Source organism: Bubalus kerabau, chromosome 8 (genome assembly GCF_029407905.1).
Source record: "Bubalus kerabau isolate K-KA32 ecotype Philippines breed swamp buffalo chromosome 8, PCC_UOA_SB_1v2, whole genome shotgun sequence".
Lineage (NCBI taxonomy): Eukaryota > Metazoa > Chordata > Mammalia > Artiodactyla > Bovidae > Bubalus > Bubalus kerabau.
The window spans coordinates 89,849,407-89,871,071 of NC_073631.1; the positions used below are offsets into that span (position 1 = coordinate 89,849,407).

At 42.5% G+C, this 21,665-nt stretch overlaps 1 protein-coding gene across 2 annotated transcripts in view; it reads right to left on the bottom strand.

Moving 5' to 3' along the window:
- The window catches only part of AASS (aminoadipate-semialdehyde synthase), a 79,158-nt gene extending 73,400 nt beyond the window's left edge, over positions 1 to 5,758 (bottom strand). Inside the window, exon 1 of one of the 2 annotated variants that reach the window (XM_055590792.1) lies at positions 5,647 to 5,758. Coding sequence is in view for 1 of the 2 variants with exons in the window: in XM_055590791.1 (XP_055446766.1) it covers positions 10 to 12 (3 nt within the window). In the remaining variant the exon portion in view is untranslated. The other variant, XM_055590791.1, reaches the window with a different exon arrangement.
- Positions 5,759 to 21,665: the final 15,907 nt, after the last annotated feature.

Here is a 21,665-nt window from a genome sequence, read left to right on the forward strand (position 1 = left end):
CTCACATACCATGGGTGACCAAGTGATCCTAATCTTCTATACTTAGTAGCAGTTCTTGGCACAAAGATTCAGAAACCTATCCAAGTAATTCAGTCTCTCTCCTCAGCCCAAGTTTGATTTAAAACCACAGCTTCCCCTTTCTCAGAAACACTCTTCTGCCTTCTCTTCCTCCATACCTCCTTTGTTTGGAGTTGGGGGTACGGTGTGGGAGGAGAGACACAGACATATACACTCAGGTAATATACACATACGTGTTTGCAAAGGCAGACTTTCCTGGGGAAGAGGAAACGAAAGTAGCAGAGGCTGACCTTCTCTGTTTTATTTAGGAAACTACTTTCACTTTCACTTTTTGTAGGGAATCCTTGAATCCCAATTCCCAACACTTTGTTTCTAAAGAAATAGAACAATAGTTACCACTGATTTAACATTATATGTCAAGCACTATGCTGAGCACTTTATAGACAGTATTTCATTTCCTCCTTGTGGCAGTCTTAAGCAGATACTATTATTCTCGTCATTTTACAGATGAAGCAACTGAAATGAAATCTGACTAGCGTGGTTGCTTTTAAGCCAGAGAAGAATCCCTACGTTAACAGTTAACGCTAGGGATTCTTTGCCAAAGCCTGCAAATGCATACCTCTTATATCCGACACATGTTACTCCTGCCAGCTCAATTCAGAAAGAAATCAGATCCATGTGGTATTGGCTATATGACCAGTTCCCCCACAGCATGGGGTGCCTCCATCAACCCCTTTCCTACATGTCACCAAAAATCCATCCTGAGCCCCGGCCAAGGTAAATTTTAAGTTTCTGGATGCTTAGTAAGGAGATGATTATAGAGAGTCTGATTATATCAGTAACTGCTTGAGCCTTGAACCTTGCTCTCAAGTATAGAACTTTCTGGGACCACCATTCATTTCATTCTCAGGTCATCAAGAAATATGTAACAGTGAGAATTTCTGAATTGCTCCAAGATAGAATATGCACAGAGTCGGACATGATTGAGCAACTGAACTGAACTGAGGGTATTATGACTCATTAGAAAAGACCCTGATGCTGGGAAAGATTGAAGGCAGGAGGAGAAGGGGACAACAGAGGATGAGATGGTTGGATGGCATCACTGACTTTATGGACATGAGTTTGAGCAAACTCTGGGAGATAGTGAAGGACAGGGAAGCCTGGCGTGCTGAAGTTCGTGGGGTCGCAAAGAGTTAGACAGGGCTGAGCAACTCAATAATAAAATACAAAACAGAGTTAGGCTTGCTAAGTTGCTTCAGTCGTGACCGACTCTGTGCGACCCCATAGACGGCAGCCCATCAGGTTCCTCTTTCCCTGGAATTCTCCAGGCAAGAATACTGGAGTGGGTTGCCATGTCCTTCTCCAATGCATGCATTCAGGCTAAGTCACTTCAGTGGTGTCCGACTCTGTGCGACCCTATGGACAGCAGCCCACCAGGCTCCTGTGTCCACAGGATTCTCTAGGCAAGAATACTGGAGTGTGTTGCCATTTCTTGGCCCCTTCTAATTTCTGTTGCTTTCATTGGGATATGTAAAAAGGATTACACGCTCTTTATTAAAGAAAATTTAAGGCCATATCATCTATCTCTAGCCCCCAATCAGAAATGTGCTCTTTGTCCATAAATTTTAGATCTTTGAAATAATTCCACTAGAATACAATCCAGTGACTCACACTAAAACCACCAAATCACAGGGTGAGATTTCTCAATGTCAAGTTGTTTGCATACAATCAGGCATACATTTTGGTTAAATTCAGAGTGACTAAGGATGGAGTAGCCTTCAGCTGACTAAAATAAATAAAGGGTGAGAAATGCAAATGATTTATACCCTCACTTCCAGTTTATTCAAAACATGCAAGTGTATTTAAAAAGCCACGATGGGACTTCCCTGGTGGTTCATTGGCTAAGACTCCAAGCTCCTACTGCAGGGGGCCCAGGTCTAACCCCTGGTCAGGGAACTAGACCCCACATGCCGCAACTAAAGATCCCACATGCCGCAAAGAAGATGGTAGATCCCATGTGCTGCAACAAAGACCTGGCCCAGCCAAATACATAAATATATTTTTTTTAATTAAAAAAATAAAAATAAAAGCCGTAGTTTCCCAGGAAGCCCTGATATAATAAAGGCAAGCAACTTCATGACCACGAGTCTTCACCCACACTACATATTTGGCATCCAGACCATAATGATCCTGAAGAGGTTCATAAGAGTTCCAAATTAACAGAACACCTAGTGATAGCCTAGAACTCCCCCAAGTACCTCCCAACCCCAAGGCTTGTTAGAACAAGACTTGAACATGAACATGAACAAGGCTTGAATGAGGCATGACCATGAGGCTTGAACGCCGTCCTCCATATACTTCTATTTCCTGTTGCATAGCTATATTCTTTTAATGTTAAACTGGTTCCAAAGTGAAAGTGAAAGTGAAAGTGAAGTCTCTCAGTCGTGTAGGACTCTTTGGGACCCCATGGAATATAGCCTGCAGGCTCCTCCATTCATCCATGGGATTTTCCAGGCAAGAGTACTGGAGTGGGTTGCCATTTCCTTCTCCAGGGGGATCTTCCCAATCCAGGGATCGAACCCGGTCTCCCATATTGTAGGCGGACGCTTTTACCGTCTGAGCCACCAGGGGAGTCCAGTTACAAAATAGTTAACTAGAAGTAAAAACAAGTAGACTTGGAGGGAGAGGCATATCTGTTAGTGTTAATTAACCTGATCTAAGATTATCATGTGTTCTCAAGTCTATCAACTACTCAAAGTCATCCAAAGATAATACCACCTACCAGTCTCCTGGTCTTTAGCCTACAAATGTAGCTTCACTGAGATGGAATGCAAAGTTAGTTCTGAATTGGAGTCTTATCCACAATGTTTATTTGCTTAATTTCTCTCTTTGTTAAACTCTATAAATTTTTTGAAGAAATGAATTGTTTTCCTCATCTCTATATTTCTAGTGACTTCCCTACAGGAGAACTTAAATATTTGGCGAAAGAATAAATAAATAAATGAGCAGATTTAAATGAATGTCATAAAGACCAGCAAAGCAAACAAAATAGACTCATGAATAAGAACAGGATTTCATATTTACCACTGGCCCAACAAGGCTCACAAAAGATCTAATCTCCTGTCAAGATCTCATAGATCAATGAATATTATGAAATACAAATAAAAATGGTATTAAAATCCAGATCTGGTTGCTGAGACATATAACTAGATATGGGACTCCTTCCTTGACTTCAATTTCATAATTCAGGCTGGAATATAATGCTAACATCCTTTTCAGCTTTAATATGCTGATTCTATTAAGTACAGTATATAGAGGATGAGATGGTTAGATGGCATCACTGATTCCGTGGACATGAATTTGAGCAAACTCCAGAGACAGTAAAGGACAGTCCATGGGGTCGCTAAAAGTCGGACACAACTGAGCAACTTCACTTTCACTTTTCAACTTTTATGCATTGGAGAAGGAAATGGCAACCCACTCCAATGTTTTTGCCTGGAGAATCTCAGGGACTGGGGAGCCTGGTGGGCTGCCGTCTGTGGGGTGCACAGAGTTGGACTCGACTGAAGCGACTTAGCAGCAGCAGCAGCATAGGGTTATTGAGAAGTTTATTTGCATTAATAGGCATAAAGTGCTGAGCATGTCATAAACACTCAGTAAATACTAAGCAAAAGGCTGCAAAGCTGCCCTCTCCTCAAAGGTAAACACAGCCATCCATGACCCCTGACAGTAGAACATCACTTTCCCTTCCTCTGGGTCACACTGTGGGGAGGCCTTCACAATGACTCTATGTTCATCCCTCCCTCTTCTTACTTCTTTAGAAAAAAAAATTTAAAAAGCCCAGTAAGCCTTCTCTTTACCTTCACCCTTCAGGCATGAGGGTTCAAGATAATAAGTTATCATTTTAATACTATAATTCATCAAATTTAAATTACTTTTTTTCACATTTTAGCATCCTTGAAAGGAGGATACATCTTATCATCGACTATATCTTAATTCTATGAATATGGTAATAACATTGTTGGTTACTTTCCATTCCAGATATACAGCATTTCTGTGATTCCATAAATTCCATAGAATTTTTTGTGGCCTCACCACAGAAACTTGTCACTGTTTGTAGTGTTATCTCTATGAGAAAATTAATACAAGAATATTTGGAAAAAATGAAAATTTTGTGTTAAATGGGATTGGTTACCCACCAAAGATTATTTCCAAAATCCTGCTAATGCTTGAGGACTGGTTAGTTATGGGATAAATTTTCAATTACAAATAAATCAGAGTTCTGATGATGCTCTCACCAATAACAAGCGAGGCTGATAACAAATAGGATTTTCTGGAGAATGGGAAAGTCACTTGGGGACATTGACTTAAACCTTTGTCCTCCTAGCTCATTTTGCAGAAGGGGCCACCACATTACACAGCTAGAACATTCTGTGGCCCACAGGTTCACTCCTCTTTATAGCAAAAAAGGGGGAGGGGGAGTGAGAGGAGTTCACAACACACATACATATATAGAAGCAGTCCACACCAAGTATCATGGTTGGTTTTTTGTTGTTGTTGTTGTTGTTTCAATATAGAGCATATGAAAGCCATATGTCAAAGTCGATGAGCGTTCACTCCTGTGCACAGCTAGGTCGCCCTAATCAATTACATTTTCACATCCGAATAACTGACGACCCACAACATCAAAAAATGTTCGTCTTCGTTCGAGTTATTAAACACACTCTTTCCCTCTCCCCACGCCACAAGCCACTTCCACTCTCCTAAAATCAGTACCTGGAAAGCATATTTCTTCCAGAAGTAGCCAGGGCATTTAGCCCCATTGAGTTAAACAGGGTATTTAACTGCTTCTAACCGCGCCCCCTCCGCGGGCGAATTCTCCCACTGACCCGCACAGCGCCTGCGGGGTCTCAGAAATTCAGGAAACGCTGATATCCAAACATTCAACTTCCGCACTTTTACTGTCTGTCAGAGGATGGAGGGGGATGGCCCCCATCCCAGAGAAACGTCAGGTCCACATGGGCATTGTGAATAAGTCTGTGATCCGAATTTGTTTAAGCAGGCCAGGGGCTGAAAAGGTCAACCAGTAACTGCGCCGAAAGAAAGCCTTGGGGGTGCGAGCGTGCTGGGCCGGAGGGGCGGTGCCCGCCGCCATCCGTCAGCCACCCGCCGCAGCCGTCTATCTAAATAAGCACACAGTCCAAGAATTAACAGAGGCTTTGTTCTACAACTTCAATACCAATTCTTTACTCCCCAGCAACCGCCACCCACCTCAGCCCTGGCCAAAAAAGAAATCCACATTGCCATCCCTTCTCCTGCCTATACAGCAATTCCGGGGCTACGCCCACTGCTCCCGACTTCCCACCCCTCGTCCGCAGGGAAACGCTCGGAGAGAGGCCTGGAGAGGAGGCCCGAACGCTCTTCACGCTCTTCCCCACTCTTGTCCCGGCAACGGCTGGCGTCCGCAGAGTTCCCGGGTCCCCAGCGCCGCAAGGAGGAGTAGGCAGAACACTCGCCCGCACCTCCCGGCGGATAGGCAGAGCCCCGCCAGCGATCTCCAAACTCATCTCACAGGCTGAGCCCACTGCCCATCAGCTCAGCTCCTCCTGGCACCTAACACGCCCTCACCTCGTCCTGTCCCAGCTGCCTTTGAGCTCCCGGGCCCTGGGAGGGGAAGCTCCAAATTCCGAGCCGAAATTGGGATGCAGGCTGTGAGGAGGAGATGTTTGCTCAACTTCTTAGGACGTCATGACTCCTCCTCCGCAGCCAATCAGCACCCGCCCTGAGGGAACAACCTTCTTCTCCTCCAATCGGCGGCGCTGCCAGGTACTAGTCATACCCTGCCCCAGCTCCACCCCGAAAATCTTTCTGCCTTTTCAGATCTCTGACCTACGTCTGTAGCCGGGGACCTCACGTCCTTCCAGAATGGTTATTGACCAAGTTTGTAACTGTCCGCAGCAGGGGACAGGCGGAGACGGTGAAGGATATAGTCCGAACATTACACGTTCAACAGATGGATGTATCTCCTTGGGGGAGGGCGCGGGGGGAGGGGGAGTAGTTTCAAACTCGTGTATATCACGCTCGTTTAGCAATATGCACTTCTCAAAACATTTTCACAGCCTCACAACAAAATTGCGAAGCCTGGTGACCGTTCTTAGAGCAGTTGTAGAGTCCAGCAAACGGAGACTGAGAAATTAAGTGTTGTGTGTCCACATTCAATGAATATTAATTTTCATTAATGAATTTAATAATTTCACATTGAACTTTATTCTTATAAATAGTGTGTAGGCCCAGAGGTTTTTCGCTCAAATCAATGAGATGATCAGAGTTGCGTGCTTAAGGGAATATGGTCTAGGTAGTGTATAGCAGGGATTTGAGTAAAAATGATAGTAAAAACTTTAAAAGGACAGTCAACACTACGGGTAAGGATGACAGGTTAGAGGAAGAACTGAAGCAAATTTGGTGTTTCAAGCTTGGCTAAGTGGTGATTAGGAAGTGGATGATACTGAGAACAGTGCAGAGAAACATAGCAGGAAGGAAAGGCTTTAGAGGAATGATTAGGAATATGATCTTGGCTATGTAAAGCTAAAGATGCAGAGGGAAAACTCAACTTCCAGAGAGGGCTCTAATTTTCTTCGTAATTGGAGATATGAGTGGAGTTTATAAAAATGTTATAGGTTCAATATTGTTGACATGAGCGTTTAAACCCAGATGTGGCAGGTATGAGAAAAGTACATGTTGGAGAAAATTTTCAAAACAGAAGAAAATATTACCCTCTGGCCACTGACACCCTAGGAAGACCACAGTTGGACTTCGTTTTTCAGCTTCGAGAGCTGCAGCTAGTCTTCACAAAAACGGATATTCTCCTGTCTTCCAGGGCCAATTATCCAGGACTTTCTTTTCTTTTCTTTTTTTGTCTGTACTGGGTCTTTGATGCCCACAGGCTTTTCTCTAGTTAAGGAGAGTGGGGCCTACTCTGTCGTTGAGGTACATGGGCTTCTTCTCTTGTTGCAAGCATGGGCCCTAGGGCTCTCGGACTTCAGTAGTTGAGGCACGAGGGCTCAGAAGTTGTGGCTCCTGGACTCTGGAGCACAGGCTCAATAGCTGTGGCACACAGGCTTAATTGCTCTGCAGCATGTGGGATCTTCCCAGACTAGGGATCAAACCCATGTCTCCTACACTGGCTGGCAGATTCTTTACCACTGAGCCACCAGGGAAGCCCTAGTCAGGGCTTTTAAAGAACACTGGACTTTGTCACATATGCATGAATTCTTAATACTCATTGGGTGTGGATATGCTATACTTAATCTTTCAGTCTCAGTTTGCTGAACTCTTTAACTGTTCTGAGCATTGTCTTCTGGCTTCACAGGCTTGTTATGAGGCTGTGAACATACTTTGGAAAGTGCATATCACTAAACAAATGTGATAGTCATGAGTTCAAAACTTTTTTCCAGGAGATACACACATCTGTTTAGTGTATCATGCCCAGACTCTTTTACCCACCGTCCTTCATACAATGTTTGAGTTCCTTCAAGATAGGGCCAAAATCAGCCATCTCAGCTTTATTTCGACAACAACACCAGCCTGAAAAGAATAGTGAACCACAATCTGTCCTTTGTTATCTCCTAAGGATTAAGAGCCTGGATCAGAATCCTTACTTTTCCTCCTCGAAGTATAAGTCAGGAATAAGCTACTTAGTTTTCAAAAAAAACCTAGGTTTCCTTATCTATTAATAGGAAAATAATAGGGACTACTTCAGGGGTTATTGTGGGGATATAAAATGAGATGATGTCCAAAGTGCTCTGCCAAGCATCTAGCTAAGAAACAGACAATTATTATTTATTTTCCCAAAGTCTCTTCTTGTCTGTTTGTCTTCAGTTCTCTGTTGTTTCAGTTAGGTAAATTAGGAGACATGAAGGGAGTGTATGCAGGGATAAAGGAGGGCAACAGATAAAACATGGTGATGCCCACTTGCTCCCCAGGACTAGAAACAGTGAGACACCTGTAGGCCTTAATAGGTCCAGAGGAAGAGACAGTTACCAGAACACAGAAAGAGCTCTACCTGGGCTGTTGCAGAAGCTATAGGGAAAGCCACCAGACAGTGATGACTTTTGACAGGAATGGAGATGCCTAAGGAATCAATAAGCCTGCCCAGAGAGGGATTTATCTAAAGCAAGGGTCAATAAACTCTTTTTTTTCTGTAAAGGACCAGAAAATTAATATTTTAGTCTTTGCAAGCCATTAAATCTCTGTCACAATTCACCAATTCTGACATTTGGAGATTAAAAGCAGCCACAGACAATACTTAAATGGATGAGCATGGCTGTGTGCCGATAAAACGTTATTTGTAAAAATTAACTGCAGGCTAGATTTGGACCCAGGGTCATAGTTTGCAGAACCCCAGCCCATAGAATGAATAACCCGACTTCCTTCTCCTGCCCTCCCACCTCCTGCTAGTGCTCTCTACAAATTTGACACAAGGAAAGCCAGAGGGCTGGTACAGAGCATAAAGGCCAACCCTTCAGGGACAGAGCAGGTACAGAGGAGACAGGAGTTCTAGAAGGTTCAAAGGAGCATATTCAACACAAAAGGTACTCAAGACATGCTTGTTGAAATGAATGATTGATCACCGTGAATTACCCTGCAAATGGTGGAACACTTATGGGAAAACTATCAAAACTGCATCCCTCAATGGGCACAGCCAGGAAAGGCTCCTAGATTGTGGTGATTCTGGAGCCTGTGATGCTCCATTAGCTCTCTCTGCTTTATTTTGAAATCCTGTGCACTTCTGACCTGGTAATGAAATATTAACCTGGCCGGAAAAAAAAAAAAAAAAAAATCCTTCCTTTGAATTCCAAACCATCACTCAGATGTTTATGGTGCTCAAGGATTTTGCAAAATAGGCACATGATAAATACTCATCCTTAAAATGGGAGAATTCAAAGGTTTTTCATCATAGTGACTGTTGTAATAAGTGTGACAGGTATCAGAAATTTCTTCACAATTGAGAGACAATAGATGCAAGAAAAACAAGGCTTGGATACACCTAAAGTGCTTCCAGAGGACTTCTGCGGTCAATCCTTCAGACTCCTTCAATAGGGGAGAACCCTTCTACCCATGTAGGGTGCTAGGTCAATACTCTTGAAATTGGAAAGCTGGATCTAGGCCACTCAAGTTGCCTCTCTTTCTCCACATTCTTTGACTTTCTTCCCTTGTTCCTTACTTTCGTTCTGTTCTTCCTGAGAGGCCATAAGGGTAGTAGTTAGGCATGTGAGCATTGCAGTGAGCCAGACCTAGATTTCATCCCTCCTTCACCAACTCTCTAGCAAGTCATTTTCCCATCAGGACATTGGGAAACATGATAATGTTCTCAAGAAGTTTAAGTGACGGACATACTCAATATGCATGAACTATTATTGAGATTTACTGTTTTACTCTGTTTCATGCACTCCTTTCTTTGTATTCAGAACTCATTCTCAATCTTATGTGAATTTTGCCATAAAAAGAAAAGAGGTGGACATTTGATCTGTTGATCTCTCAAGACTATATTTCTCACATGAACAGTAAATTTCACAGTATCACCTATATCACTCACCCTAATAAGATATTCAACTTATTATAAATAAATTTCTTACTGACAGAAAGTACCAAGTCTTATGTTGTTTAAAATAAGAAGTAGTTTAGGAAAGAAAAATATCTAAGTGACAATTACTATTGTTGCCTAACTCCCAAATTATCCTGGGAAGGAAATGTACCTCCTTTACCACCAAGGAATCTAAAAATCTGATTAGGTAAGATAAGAGCAGGAACCATCCACAGAAAAATCACAATTCCTGCAACAGTTTCTGGGTGAAAACAGTGATGTCCTAGGGGATTATATTTGCCCCCACCTTAGATGAATAAAGCAGATAAAACTACTTTTTATTTCACCTCCTCTGCCATTACCATTATCATTATTTCAGGAGCCTTCCTGAAAAAAAGAATTTTTAAGAAAATTTCAAGGCCTAGGATCAACATTTGTTGGTTTCACAAAATCCCCAAGAGTTCACAACATCCCTCAAGAGTTATGCATCAAGGCTTAACTCACTGGACAGGTTTGCTGCTCACCATCATCTGCTTAGTAATTGTTATTATAAGTCTACCATGATCTCTAAATTTCCAGTTCCACATCTCTGCATTTTATAAATTGAGTAACAATTATATGCTATGGTAATACAAGCAAGTACTGCATTTCGGACTATTTTGTTGACCATGATGGCTACTCCATTTCTTCTGAGGGATTCCTGCCCACAGTAGTAGATATAATGGTCATCTGAGTTAAATTCACCCATTCCAGTCCATTTTAGTTCGCTGATTCCTAGAATGTCGATGTTCACTCTTGCCATCTCTTGTTTGACCACTTTCAATTTGCCTTGATTCATGGACCTGACATTCCAGGTTCCTAGGCAATATTGCTCTTTACAGCATCGGACCTTGCTTTTATCACCAGTCACATCCACATCTGGGTATTGTTTTTGCTTTGGCTCCATCCCTTCATTCTTTCTGGAGTTATTTCTCCACTGATCTCCAGTAGCATATTGGGCACCTACTGACCTGGGGAGTTCCTCTTTCAGTATCCTATCATTTTGCCTTTTCATACTGTTCATGGGGTTCTAAAGGCAAGAATACTGAAGTGGTTTGCCATTCCCTTCTCCAGTGGACCACATTCTGTCAGACCTCTCCACCATGACCAACCCGTCTTGGGTGGCCCCATGGGCATGGCTTAGTTTCATTGAGTTAGACAAGGCTGTGGTCCTAGTGTAATCACAGATTACAATCTAGAAAACTAGATTGACTAGTTTTCTGTGAGTATGGTTTCAGTGTGTCTGCCCTCTGATGCCCTCTTGCAACACCTACCTTCTTACTTGGGTTCCTCTTACCTTGGACGTGGGGTATCTCTTCACGGCTGCTCCAGCAAAGCGCAGCCACTGCTCCTTACCTTGGATGAGGGATATCTCCTCACTGCCGCCCCTCCTGACCTTCAACGTGGAATAGCTCCTCTAGGTCCTCCTGCGCCCGTGCAGCCACCGCTCCTCGGACGTGGGATAGCTCGTCATGGCCGCCGCCCCTGACCTCCGACGGGGGTAGCTCCTCTCAGCAGTGCTAGGTGTGCTGGTCGCAATCTCAAAAACGACAGAACGATCTCTGTTCGTTTCCAAGCGAAACCATTCAATATCACAGTAATCCAAGTCTATGCCCCAACCAGTAACACTGAAGAAGCTGAAGTTGAACAGTTCTATGAAGACCTACAAGACCTTTTAGAACTTACACCCCCAAAATATGTCCTTTTCATTATAGGGGACTGGAATGCAAAAGTAGGAAGTCAGGAAACACCTGGAGTAACAGGCAAATTTGGCCTTGGAATACAGAATGAAGCAGGGCAAAGACTAATAGTGTTTTGCCAAGAAAATGCACTGGTCATAGCAAACACCTTCTTCCAACAACACAAGAGAAGACTCTATACATGGACATCACCAGATGGTCAACACCGAAATCAGATTGATTATATTCTTTGCAGCCAAAGATGGAGAAGCTCTATACAGTCAACAAAAACAAGACTGGGAGCTCACTGTGGCTCAGATCATGAACTCCTTATTGCCAAATTCAGACTTAAATGGAAGAAAGTAGGGAAAACCACTAGACCATTCAGGTATGACCTAAATCAAATCCCTTATGATTATACAGTGGAAGTGAGAAATAGATTTAAGGGACTAGATCTGATAGACAGAGTGCCTGATGAACTATGGACTGAGGTTCGTGACATTGTACAGGAGACAGGGATCAAGACCATCCCCATGGAAAAGAAATGCAAAAAAAGCAAAATGGCTGTCTGGGGAGGCCTTACAAATAGCTGTGAAAAGAAGAAAAGCAAAAAGCAAAGGAGAAAAGGAAAAATATAAGCATCTGAATGCAGAGTTCCAAAGAATAGCAAGGAGAGATAAGAAAGCCTTCCTCAGCAAACAATGCAAAGAAATAAAGGAAAACAACAAAATGGGAAAGACTAGAGATCTCTTCAACAAAATTAGAAATACCAAGGGAATATTTCATGCGAAGATGGGCTCGATAAAGGACAGAAATGGTATGGACCTAACAGAAGCAGAAGATATTAAGAAGAGGTGGCAAGAATACACAGAAGAACTGTACTAAAAAGATCTTCATGACCCAGATAATCATGATGGTGTGATCACTCACCTAGAGCCAGACATCCTGGAATGTGAAGTCAAGTGGGCCTTAGAAAGCATCACTTCGAACAAAGCTAGTGGAGGTGATGGAATGCCAGTGGAGCTATTTCAAATCCTGAAAGATGATGCTGTAAAAGTGCTGCACTCAATGTGTCAGCAAATTTGGAAAACTCAGCAGTGGCCACAGCACTGGAAAAGGTCAGTTTTCATTCCAATCCCAAAGAAAGGCAATGCCAAAGAATGCTCAAACTACTGCACAATTGCACTCATCTCACATGCTAGTAAAGTAATGCTCAAAATTCTCCAAGCCAGGCTTCAGCAATATGTGAACCGTGAACTTCCAGATGTTCAAGCTGGTTTTAGAAAAGGCAGAAGAACCAGAGACAAAATTGTCAACATCCGCTGGATCATCAAAAAAGCAAGAGAGTTCCAGAAAAACATCTATTTCTGCTTTATTGACTATGCCAGAGCCTTTGACTGTGTGGATCACAATAAACTGTGGGAAATTCTGAAAGAGATGGGAATACCAGACCACCTGACCTGCCTCTTGAGAAATTTGTATGCAGGTCAGGAAGCAACAGTTAGAACTGGACATGGAACAACAGACTGGTTCCAAATAGGAAAAGGAGTACGTCAAGGCTATATATTGTCACCCTGCTTATATAACGTCTATGCAGAGTACATCATGAGAAACGCTGGGCTGGAGGAAGCACAAGCTGGAATCAAGATTGCTGGGAAAAATATCAATAACCTCAGATATGCAGATGACACCACCCTTATGGCAGAAAGTGAAGGGGAACTTAAAAGCCTCTTGATGAAAGTGAAAGTGGAGAGTGAAAAAGTTGGCTTAAAGTTCAACATTCAGAAAACGAAGATCATGGCATCTGGTCCCATCACTTCATGGGAAATAGATGGGGAAACAGTGGGAACAGTGTCAGACTTTATTTTTATGAGCTCCAAAATCACTGCAGATGGTGACTGCAGCCATGAAATTAAAAGACGCTTACTCCTTGGAAGAAAAGTTATGACCATCCTAGATAGCATATTAAAAAGCAGAGACATTACTTTACCAACAAAGGTCTGTCTAGTTAAGCCTATGGTTTTTCCTGTGGTCATGTATGGATGTGAGAGTTGGACTGTGAAGAAGGCTGAGTGCTGAAGAATTGATGCTTTTGAACTGTAGTGTTGGAGAAGACTCTTGAGAGTCCCTTGGACTACAAGGAGATCCAACCAGTGCATTCTGAAGGAGATCAGCCCTGAGATTTCTTTGGAAGGAATGATGCTAAAGCTGAAACTCCAGAAGTTTGGCCACCTGATGGGAAGAGTTGACTCATTGGAAAAGACTCTGATACTGAGATTGGGGGTAGGAGGAGAAGGGGACGACAGAGGATGAGATGGCTGGATGGCATCACTGACTCGATGGACGTGAGTCTGAGTGAACTCTGGGAGTTGGTGATGGACAGGGAGGCCTGGCGTGCTGCGATTCATGGGGTCGCAAAGAGTCGGACATGACTGAGCGACTGAACTGAACTGAACTGAATACAAGCAAATCGGGGAAATGCAAATTTTGGAATATATTTTGGAATATATCTCCTTGGCAAATAATGAATCTAATATATTCAAATGTAACTAAAACATATTCAAAACAAGGAAGAAAAACCAGTGTTCCTCCTCTCAGCCTTGTTTGAATGAAAATCTCTGAAGAGAAGATCTCTTAAAGGACTGAGAAAAGATTGGAGAAAGGAGAAAGAATTTAAAGCAAAAAGAAAATACGAGTGCAGTTTTTCTGGAGTCATCATCAGTGTAATTGAGCTGGAGATAAACAGAAGGCCAAGATGAGGAGTTAAGAGGGTGAAGGTTTTCTCACTCTAGCCCTGGTTTGGGTTAGAGAAAGGATGAAACCAATCCTTTACTGCAGTCATCTCACTCAAGAGACAGGAAGAAGAAAAGAATATACATATTGTTTTCTGCAGTGTAAGAAGCAGCAGCTAGGAAAAAGAAACTCAGCATAGACAAGGTCACATCAGGAAGCAGGAAGTCAGGTGGAGAATGTATCCCTGACATTGAACTGACTCTCATGATCCTTGCCATCTGTATAGCTCCCCAGAAACAAACACAATAAAATTTGAAAGGGAGAAAGAACATCAAAGGAAGGAGCTCTCATTGAATGGTGTAATGTGGACATTGCCCATGACAGGCACAGGCTTGTCCATCATTCTCATTTATCATTGAATGACCTAAAACAAAACCAAGGCAAAAGCGTGAAAGACAAGAACTTGCTCCATAAAGAGATTATTTCCTGGGCCCATATATGCGGGCTAACTCCAAATATTTCTTAGCTACTTTGTAAACATAGTTTAAATAAACACAATCCCTACCCTAAGAGGCTAAATGCCCAGTGTCAAAGTTGTGTCAAGACAAATACCACAGCAATGAATAAACTCTTAGGAGTCTAAGACCTGTGCTCTGTCTGTGGAAACTTCCGGTGTCCACTGCCGGCTCTACACCCACTTGGGTCTGAGGGGATCTGTGCAGTTTTGTGAAAGAAATAGATTTAGACCAAGGATGAAACAGGAACAAAATGAGGAAGAGTGGAGAAAATAAGGATAAAGAATGAAGGGGGTAGAAAGTGAGACTCAGGAGCAGAAGGCTTAAGGCAAAGTTTACTCATTGGGCACAAGTCCAATGTGAGGGAGACCGGAGAATGAGTTGCCACAGAGAACAGAAAAGAAAGGGGTTTCAGGAACAACAAAGATAGCAAAGGCTGGGGGATGATACCCACATCTTAGAACACCTCTGTTGAATTTTAAGAAGGAATTAAGTTCAAGAAAACTTTCACTGCTAGAAACCACTTCTGCTTCTTTCCTGCCTCTTTCTAGGGCACAGGCTACCTGGCCTGCTTACATACTCAGCTTCTTGGCTGCCATGAAAGCTCCATGGCTGGCAGATGCCTGGCTGTGCCACCTGCGGAGCCCACAACAGGGAAATACCATCTCTCTTGTCAGGGAGGGAACTGCATTCCTAGCACCTAATGGAATTCAGAGTTTTTGTAGTGGATTGAATGGCACCCTCCTGCCCCAAAATTTATGTCCACCCAGAACCTTGAAATGTGACCTTATCTGGAAATAGAGTCTTTACAGATAAAAAGAAGGAAAGAATCAAAACAAGATCATACCTGATTCAGATGGCTTAAATCCATCACAATATGTCTTTAAAAGAAAAGGGTACAGGGGACTTTCCTGGTGGTCTAATGGCTAAGACTCTGGCTCCCAATGCAAGGGGGCCCAAGTTTGATCCCTGGTCAGGAAACTAGATCTCACATCTCACATGCCACAACTTAAAAAAAACCTCATGTGCCACAACTAAGACCTGGAACAACCAAACAAATTAAAAAGAAAAAAAGGAAACATTAAGGGAAGAAGCCATGACAAACAGAGGTGAAGTTCTAGTACTGCAAGCCAAGGAACCCCAGAAATGACCAGGAACTTGAAGAAGCAAGGAAGTATTCTCCCACAGTGCCTACGGAGGGACCACAGCCTGGTCAACACCTTGATAGCAGACTTCCGGTCTCTAGAGCTGCGAAGCAATAAATTTATGTTGCTCTAAGTCCCCTTGTCCCATCACTTCATGGCAAATAGTTGGGGAAAATGTGGAAACAGTGGCAGATCTTATTTTCTTGGGCTGCAAAATCACTGTGGATAGTGACTGCAGCCATGAAATTAAAAGATGCTTGCTCCTTGGAAGGAAAGCTATAAGAAATCTAGACAACGTATTAAAAAGCAGAGACATTACTTTGCCAACAAAGATCTGTATAGGCAAAGCTATAATTTTTCCAATAGTCATGTACAGATGTGAGAGTTGAATCATAAAGAAGGCTGCACACCGAAGAACTGATGCTTTTGAACTGTGGTGTTGGAGAAGACTCTTGAGGGTCTCTTGGTCAGCAAGGAGATCAAACCAGTCAATCCTAAAGGAAATCAACTTTGAATATTCATTGGAAGGACTGATGTTAAAGCTGAAACTCCAATACTTTGGCCACCTGATGTGAAGAACTGACTCATTGGAAAAGACCCTGATGCTGGGAAAGATTTAGGGCAAGAGGAGAAGGGGGTGACAGAGGATTAGATGGTTGGATAGCATCACCGACTCAATGAACATGAGCTTGAGCAAACTCATGGAGATAGTGAAGGACAGGGAAGCCTGGCACACTGTAGTTCATGGGTCACAAAGAGTCGGACACGACTTAGTGACTGAACAACAACAACCCTAGTCATTGCCACTTTGTTACAGAGGGCCTTGGGAACCTAGTACAGACTTAATTCATCAAACAGCCAGATTGTCCCCCAATATTATGGTGATTGCTCATGTATCACTGAGGACCCACACAAAAAAGTAAAATCGTGCAATGAATGAAGAAGGTAGAAACATACAATAACTGTATCGGCAGCAATTTAAATCAAGATCACTTCTTTAGATTGATCTTTCAAAGGTTGTTTGCTCTAAATGTCTAAAGAAGATGAAACTGAGCTACAGCTTCATTGTGAGCTCTAAAATCAACCTGAAATACAGGTACACTGAGACCGGTTGATTCTACTTTTAAAAGACATACGCCTATGGATTTTGAAGAAACGCCCTTATATCTGCATTTTCTACAGACTCATTAGCAAAAGTATTTTGCTTACAAAAATGCCTATATGAAAAGGTGCCAGAGTCCAGCTCCAGCAGCCAGGGATTCAACCTGAAGGGGTGAGTGGTGTCGGAGAGAGAGAAACTGAGGCAGCCTCTCAGTTTTCTTGGACTGCCTGTTTATTTCAAGCTTATGATTCTTTTTTATACTTTTACAAAAGCATTAGGTCAGAGGTTTGATATTTTTAGTTCCCATGGACCCAGATTTATTTTTCTCCAAAAATCATTGTTGCCCCTCAAAACAAGTTCCTTCCTCAGTGATTCTCGTATCTACTTTTTCTCATGTGTCCTTGTGAATACACTGTAACTCATGCTAATGTCTGGGCTGCATACCACATTCCTCAGTTTAATTCTTATCTTTCTAAGTCCTGTTTACCCCTAGTATCCTAAGCTCCCTATTTCTTAGAAAGGGCTTCTACCTAATAATATCTCTAAAGTCCCTAATTTCTATAAGCTATAGTAGAATATGCTAACATTACAGCAATCCTTAAATCTTTAGCTTCTAACTATTTTAATTATTCCTAAGCCCTAACTTCAGCAAACTCCTTTGCCATAAACTTTTCTCACAAAAGGGCTTCAGATAGCAATCCCTCCCATGGCCTCAAGCTGCGGCCTGTGTGCTCACCCTGGAACACTTTTTTGTAAAAGTCCTTGAACAAATGTCAGTGATTAACTTTATGAATTATTCTTTGAGCACAGCTGCAGAAGGCTTTATGCCTTCTCATGCTCCTCTCAAAAACAATAAGCACCTTAATATTCTCTTCAGTCAACTCAGCCCAAGGAAAGGGAAAAACAAGTCAGAATCACAAAGACTAACTTCTTCATTCTGGGTCCATGCCTACGGAACAAAGGGAGGGGGTTTAGGGCCGTGCCTCTATTTTGTCATAATGCCTGATGCAGCTCCCAACAAAAAGAGAATGGTGGAAACAAACATTTTTAATCACTCATCTCTGACAAGTCTTCTGTAACCCATGCTTCTTCATGAGGTAGATTGACAAAAAGCATATCAAAGTTTTCACTGGTGAGTACTATCTTGAAAATGGTAGTGTTGCTATTATTACATATGGTATACTGGGCACACTAGCCTGACAACATGAGTAAAAAGACAAGGATCACCCTCCAATGAAACAGATGACTAGCACCAAAAGGGAGGTCTTCATTGCAGGGCGTGGGCTTCTCACAGAGGCGGCTGCTCTTGTGGAGCACATGCCCTAGGCTCTCTGGCTCAGTGGTTGTGGTGCCTGGGCCTCGTGGCTCCTGGGAATGTGGAATATTCCTGGACCAGGATCGAACCCATGTCCCCTACTTTGACAGGTAAATTCTTAACTACAAGACCACCAGCTAAGGTGTAGGAACTGTTTTTAAATGAATCACTGAAGGGAGTTTCCAGGTCCCTTTCAGGAGAACCTGTTTTCCTCTCTAGATCTCTATAGGATACAATCCTGTAAACAAGCTGTAACTTGATTGCTTGTTTTCTGCCTGAAGCAATGAAACGATAACCCCAGAACGAGATGCATGGAATCAAAAAGGTAAACAGAATCTTGCCCATGAAAGACAATCATCTGGTCAGGCCAGCAGTGCCCAGATCCCCGTGTTAGAGACACAGGGACAGATCCAGATTTGGGGGGAGCCTGTTGGAATTTCTTAAATAAAAAAGACAAAATTATAAATTTAAAATTAAGTACAATAATGAATTCTTATTTATACTAAGAAAAGAATTCATGATGAATTATTAGGGGCTTGAAAATTCAGGTCTCATTCTTCTGAGATTTCTTCAGGCAATTTACCAAAAACATTTACACAGAAATACTTCCTGGTTTCAACTCTGGCTTCCCTTCTCTACTGGGAATAATCTCCAGTTCCCAGTCAAGCCCAGGACTCACAGGGCTCAAGTAAGGGAGGGGCCAAAGCTGAAACCGATTTTCTTGATGCTACATTCAATTCTGTAGAGAGGGTTATGTCCAGCTATAATCAGACTTCCCTGCACAGGACAGAATACACTGTCAGGCAATGACATGTGTATCTTATAAAAAAACAATAATAAATTGACATTTTTGGCTTTTGAGTTCAATCTGTACGAGTCAGTCCCTAAGATCCCAGAGTGCTGATAACAATGATGACAGCTTGAATGTGGAGATTCTTACAAATAATATCATCCTGAGAATCCGTGGTTGAGCAACTAATCACACACTATGTCTCGGACATCGCCAACAAGCACCACCAGCTCCATATATACAACTTAGCAAGAAATACTGGACTCTTCTCCTTCCTGGATATACACAAACACGCATACACTCCACCCACAATATACAGCTGACTCCTTTCTCTATGGACCAATTATGACCACAGTTTAGGAAGAATTTATATCTAATACAGTAGTTTCTCAACCTTGGCTGCTCATCAGATGCATAAGTAAGAAAAATCCTCTAATAAGAATGTGTACAAAACAGAGTTTAGAAAAAAAAGAATGACTGATTCCAATGGGCCAAGGGGTCAACTCTGAAACAAGGTCATAGCCATGCTGCTGTTCATGAAATGGAGACTGGAAGAGAGTTGTGCTTTTTAGAAAATAGGGAGTAAGGTTGCATGCATATCTAGTATGAGGTACCTACAGGATATACCCAGAAAAAGAAGTTTAGTAACCAAGTACTAGTTACATTCATACATGTCTTCAGCTCCTGGTAAGTTGTGAATCCCATGAAGTAAGATAATATATTTTACACACATTTATTTATAGCGTTGGTGTCCAACTCAGGACCTGCAGTATAAAAGGAATTCAATACATATTTGATGAATGGATGAAAAAACAAGCTAGTGTATGAAGTAAATGAACAGTGTTTGGTAATCTGTTCAAAAACTGTCATCAAAACCAGAGCTTTTCTGTGCACTTGCCAAGTCCCAAACAGAAATGAGAATTCTGATGCCTGAAGCCCTGAAGCCTGAAAATCCTGATTCATTTACTTTGTCCACTTGGCTAGCAGGTTCTTCCAGAGACTAACTTCACTTGGATTCTCACCTCCTTTACCCCACATGCCTATCAGTTAACACCACTACTTATTGCTATGATCTATAATGCTGACTGGTATTCATCTAGAATACCAACTGTTGTCTGTGCCCATATTCTCTGCATTCTCAGCTCTCTTCTCCTAGCCACGTTTTCTCCACCACTTGTAGGTGCATCCCACTGTCAACGGCTATCCTTATCAAGTCCCTCTCAATTTTTTTTCTTCCTTCCGTGGTATATTGTTGTACTAGCAGGAAAGAAATGGCAAACACAAAGACTGTAACTGAAAGAGTTCCATGAAAGAAGTATGGGCAAAGCTTAGTGAAACACTCAGGGATCATCAGCAAGAGTGGCAGATCATTGCTACTTCACAACCAAAGGGACAAAAATGGGAATAGTGTCTCCATAACCTAGAAAAGGTTTGGGACCATAGAAGAGGAACTGAAGGACCAAAGCTGTAGCTATAGAACACAGCCACTGCCACAACTCTGGCCAAGCAAAAGTAAAGGTGCAAAGGGAATAAGTAACCCAACGTGCTTTCCCTTTCACCTCCCAATACCCTGTTATTGTCTCCCTTTGGCCAAACCCAGCTAGAGGCCAAAGGACAAGGGAAGCCTGATAATGGAATCCAATAGAGGTCAGTGTCTGACACACAGAGGGTAAAGAGCATGGTATGGATCAAAGTGTGAGGTGGGGGTATGCAAACAGAGAATAAAGCATACGGTCCATTCATTTTGCTGCTCAGCTTTTACCCTTGACCTTTGCCTAAATGAAGACCTTGTGAACCCTGCACAGGAAATACACAAAATCTCATCAGCCGTAGTGTCATGGTTGAGTGATATCAGTTCTGTCATACTTCGAACCCCTGGAATCTAGACTGTGATGTTAGCCACCACTGACAGTCTTCATAAAATGTAAGAAGGAAAAAGAGGAAAGCAATTCACTTAAAACTGCTGGGAAAGCTTTTTGTAGTTGGCTACAAAACCAATAACAACAGCTTATGTGTTTTACCACTCATTCCTCTACTTTCTACCAGCATCTTGGCTGAACAGAATTCTTTATCTGGTGGAGTTACCCAAACATTTTTGCCTGCAAAATCTGAGTCCTTGGTGTTTCAGGTTTATTGAGCTATTGGAATTTTCCACTGACTAGTGTTTTGAACTGGGAATTCTAGACTTTATCTTTTAATGTACACTCTCCAGAGTACCCAGAAGTGTCCAGTCCATTCCACAATCCACCCCACGGTTGCCATATCAACTAAGTGGAAGACTATTTGGTCCCTCACTACTTTGTTCGCTCCCTGTACTCTATTACATACATGCGTGCTAAGTTACTTCAGTCATGTTCTACTCTTTGTGACCCCATTAACTGTAGCTGGCCAGGCTCCCCTGTCCATGGGATTCTCCAGGCAAGAATACTGGAGTGGGTTGCCATGCCCTCTTCCAGGGTATCTTCCCAACCCAGGGATCAAACCAGAGTCTTCTAAGTCTCCTGCATTGCAGACCGATTCTTTACTGCTGAGCCACTGGTGAAGCTCCATATTCCATCCCATGCCACCTTTAATGATAATTTGAGTAATGTGATGTTATTGTATCCCGTGTCCTCCCAATGAGGATGATATCTATGCATTCAAGTATGTGAATGTTGCAATGTGAGAATTCCATTTTGAGGATCACTCTTGAGACCAGCATAAGTCAGGGTCTCAGCCAGGGACTCTAACTCAGAGTCCCTTGATA